The sequence below is a fragment of the Malurus melanocephalus genome, unplaced genomic scaffold, assembly GCF_030028575.1.
Source record: "Malurus melanocephalus ecotype Western Australia unplaced genomic scaffold, MMel_1.1 scaffold_1436, whole genome shotgun sequence".
NCBI classification, from domain to species: Eukaryota; Metazoa; Chordata; class Aves; order Passeriformes; family Maluridae; genus Malurus; species Malurus melanocephalus.
In genome coordinates, this window is record NW_026624668.1 from 25,785 (window position 1) to 30,087 (window position 4,303).

Genomic DNA, 4,303 nt, shown 5'->3' on the forward strand with positions numbered 1-4,303 from the left:
TTTGGGGGATTTTGGGGGGAAATTGGGGGATTTTGGGGACCACAAGGTACAGGGGGATTTGGGGGATTTTGGGATGATTTTGGGGCTCCCAGGTGAGCTCAGGTGTGTCCCCAACCCCCCCAGATTTACTGCCAGAACCTTTGCCTTTTGGCCAAGCTGTTCCTGGATCACAAAACTCTTTATTTCGACGTGGAGCCCTTCGTGTTTTATCTCCTGACCGAGGTGGATCGGCACGGAGCACACATCGTGGGGTATTTCTCCAAGGTGAGAGATTAAAAATGCACCAAAATACACCCAAAATATAGCAAAAAATGCAGCAAAAATACAGCAAAAAATTCAGAAAAAAAAACACCAAAAATACACCCAAAATACACCCAAACACAGCCTCAGCTGCTCACTGGGGTGGATCAGCACGGGGCCCACATCGTGGGGTATTTCTCCAAGGTGAGAGATTAAAAACACCAAAAATACACCAAAAATACACAAAAACCCACACCAAAAATACACCAAAAATACTGAAAAAAATACAGCAAAAATACACCAAAAAGTACAGCAAAAATACACCCAAAATACAGCAAAAACTACAGCAAAATACACCAAAAATACACCAAAACCACACCAAAAAATACACCAAAAATACACCAAAATACAGCAAAAAATATAGAAAAAATACAGCAAAAAGACACCCAAAAATACATCCAAAATACATCCAAAATACACCTGGGGACAACTGGGGACACCATTCCCTGATTTTCCCAATTTTTCCAAAATTCTCCCTGAATTTTCACAAATTTTCCCGAATTTTTCCCAAATTTCCCCTGAATTTTTCCCGAATTTTCCCTGAATTTTCCCTGTTTTTTTCCTGAATTTTCCCAATTTTTCCCAAATTTTTCCAAAATTCCCAGATTTTCCCAAAATTCCCGTTTTTTGCAGGAAAAAGAATCCCTGGATGGGAATAATGTCGCCTGAATCCTCCAAATATCGCAAAAAATAAAAAATAATCCCAAAAAAATCCAAAAAAATCCCAAATATTCTCAAATATCCTGAACCCTAAACATCCTAAAATTCCCAAAATTCCCAAATTTTCCCAAAATTCCCGTTTTTTGCAGGAAAAGGAGTCCCCAGATGGAAATAACGTGGCCTTTAACCTCCAAATATCCAAAAAAATCCCCAAAAAATCCAAAAAAATCCCCAAAAATTCCCAAAAATCTCAAATATCCTGAACCCTAAACATCCCAAAATTCCCGAATTTTCCAAAAATTCCCAAATTTTCCCAAAATTCCCATTTTTTGCAGGAAAAGGAGTCTCCAGATGGAAACAACGTCGCCTGTATCCTGACCCTCCCCCCGTACCAACGGCGCGGTTACGGAAAATTCCTGATCGCCTTCAGTGAGAGCCAAAATTGGGGAATTTGGGGTGAAATCCCGAAAATTCGGGATTTGGGGAAAATCCTGAAAAATCTGGGAAAAAAATTGGAGGAAATTCCAGAAATTTGGGGGAAAAATTTGGGAGAAATTCCGAAAATTTGGGAGAAAATTCTGAAAATTTTGGTGGAAAAATTGGGAGAAATTCCAAGAATTTGGGGAAAAAATTGGGAGAAATTCCAAAAATTTGGGGGAAAACTGAAAAATTTGGGGGAAAACTGAAAAATTTGGGGAAAAAATTTGGGAGAAATTCGGAAAATTCAGGGGAAAAATTTGGGAGAAATTCCAAAAATTTGGGAGAAAACCCCAAAAAATTTGGGGAAAAATTTGGGAGAAATTCCAAAAATTTGGCGGAAAACCCTGAAAAAATTGGGGGAAAAAATTGGGAGAAATTCCAAAAATTTGGGGAAAAAATTGGGAGAAATTTGGGATCATTTTGGGGTAAATTTGGGACAATTTTGGGGTAATTTTGGGATAATTTTTGGGTGAATTTTGGGATAATTTCGGGATAATTTCAGGATATTTTTGGGATATTTTTAGGATAATTCTGGGGTTATTTTGGGGTGTTTTTGGGTAATTTTAGGATAATTTTTTCCAGGTTATGAACTGTCCAAACTGGAGAGCACCGTGTAATTTATGGGATAATTTTGGGATATTTTTTGGGATAATTTTGGGATAATTTTGGGATAATTTCGGGATAATTTCGGGATAATTTCAGGATATTTTTGGGGTAATTTTGGTTAATTTTGGGTAAATTTTTCAGGTTATGAACTGTCCAAACTGGAGAGCACCGTGTGATTTATGGGATAATTTCGGGATATTTTTTGGGATAATTTCAGGATAATTTCGAGATAATTTCAGAATAATTTCAGGATATTTTTAGGATAATTTTGGAGTAATTTTGGGATAATTTCAGGATAATTTCGGGATAATTTTGGGGCGAATTTGGGATATTTTTGGGGATAATTTTGGGATAATTTCAGGATAATTTCAGGATATTTTCAGGATAATTTTGGGGTGAATTTGGGGTGGTTTTGGTTAATTTTAGGATATTTTTTTCCAGGTTATGAACTGTCCAAGCTGGAGAGCACCGTGGGCTCCCCGGAGAAGCCGCTGTCGGACCTGGGCAAGCTCAGCTACCGCAGTTACTGGTCCTGGGTGCTCCTGGAGATCCTCAGGGACTTCAGAGGGACCCTCAGCATCAAAGACCTCAGGTAAAACCAGTATAAACCAGTATGGACCAGTACAAACCGGTAAAAACAAAAAAAACCCCATAAAAATCCGTTAAAATACATAGAAACCAGTACAGACCAGTATAAACCAGTATAGACCAGTATAAACCAGTGAGTCCTGGGTGCTCCTGGAGATCCTCAGGGACTTCAGAGGGACCCTCAGCATCAAAGACCTCAGGTAGGACCAGTATAAACCAGTACAAACCAGTATAAACCAGTATAAACAAAAAAAACCCCGAAAAAATCCATTAAAATACATAGAAACCAGTATAGACCAGTATGGACCAGTAGGGACCAGTACAAACCAGTATGGGCTGAAAAAACCCCATAAAAATACATAAAAATACATAGAAACCAGTATAGACCAGTATAAACCAGTATGGGCCAGTATGAACAAAAAAAACCCCGTAAAAAATCCGTAAAACTGTATAGGAACCAGTGCAAACCAGTATAAACCAGTATAAACCAGTATAAACCAGTATGGGCCAGTATGGACAAAAAAAACCCCGTAAAAATCCGTAAAACTGTATAGGAACCAGTATAGACCAGTATAAACCAGTTCAAACCAGTATAAACCAGTATAGACCAGTATGAACAAAAAAAACCCCGAAAAAATCCATAAAACCTTATAGAAACCAGTGTAGACCGGTATGGACCAGTATAAACCAGTATGGACCAATATAAACAAAAAAAAAAGTGTAAAAATCCATAAAAACTAGTTTAAACCAGTATGGACCAGTACGGACCAGTATAAAACAGTAAAAACCCCCAAAAACCCCGTAAAAATCCGTAAAAATACATAAAAACCAGTATAGACCAGTATGGACCAGTATGGACCAGTAAAAACAAAAAAAAACCCGTAAAAAATCCGTAAAACTGTATAGGAACCAGTGCAAACCAGTATAAACCAGTATAGACCAGTATGGACCAGTGAGTCCTGGGTGCTCCTCGAGATCCTCAGGGACTTCAGGGGGACCCTCAGCATCAAAGACCTCAGGTAGGACCAGTATGGACCAGTATAAACCAGTATGGACAAAAAAAACCCCAAAAAAATCCGTAAAACTTTATAGAAACCAGTATAAACCAGTATAAACCAGTATAGACCAGTATGGACCAGTATAAACCAGTGAGTCCTGGGTGCTCCTCGAGATCCTCAGGGACTTCAGAGGCACCCTCAGCATCAAAGATCTCAGGTAAAACCAGTACAAACCAGTATAAACCAGTAAAAACAAAAAAAAACCCGAAAAAATCTATAAAAATACAGAGAAACCAGTATAGACCAGTATAAACCAGTAAAAACAGAAAAAACCCCGTAAAAATTCTTAAAACCTTATAGAAACCAGTATAGACCAGTATAGACCAGTATAAACCAGTATAAACCAGTATAAACCAGTATAAACCAGTATAGACCAGTATAAACCAGTATAGACCAGTATAAACCAGTATAAACCAGTATAAACCAGTATAAACCAGTATAAACCAGTATGGACCAGTATGGACCAATATAAACAAAAAAAATCCGTAAAAATCCATAAAAACCAGTATAAACCAATATGGACCAGTAGGGACCAGTACAAACCAGTATGGGCTGAAAAAACCCCATAAAAATACATAAAAATACATAGAAACCAGTATAGACCAGTATAA

The 4,303-nt window shown here is 37.8% G+C and overlaps 1 protein-coding gene across 1 annotated transcript in view; it reads left to right on the forward strand.

Moving 5' to 3' along the window:
* KAT8 (lysine acetyltransferase 8) overlaps positions 1-4,303 on the forward strand; it is a gene marked incomplete at its 3' end in the record, with an annotated part of 25,197 nt that overhangs the window by 13,534 nt on the left and 7,360 nt on the right. Inside the window, exons 8-10 of the mRNA XM_057387914.1 lie at positions 124-264; positions 1,296-1,389; positions 2,488-2,638. Coding sequence (XP_057243897.1) covers positions 124-264; positions 1,296-1,389; positions 2,488-2,638 — 386 coding nt within the window. The remainder of the gene's footprint in view (positions 1-123; positions 265-1,295; positions 1,390-2,487; positions 2,639-4,303) is intronic.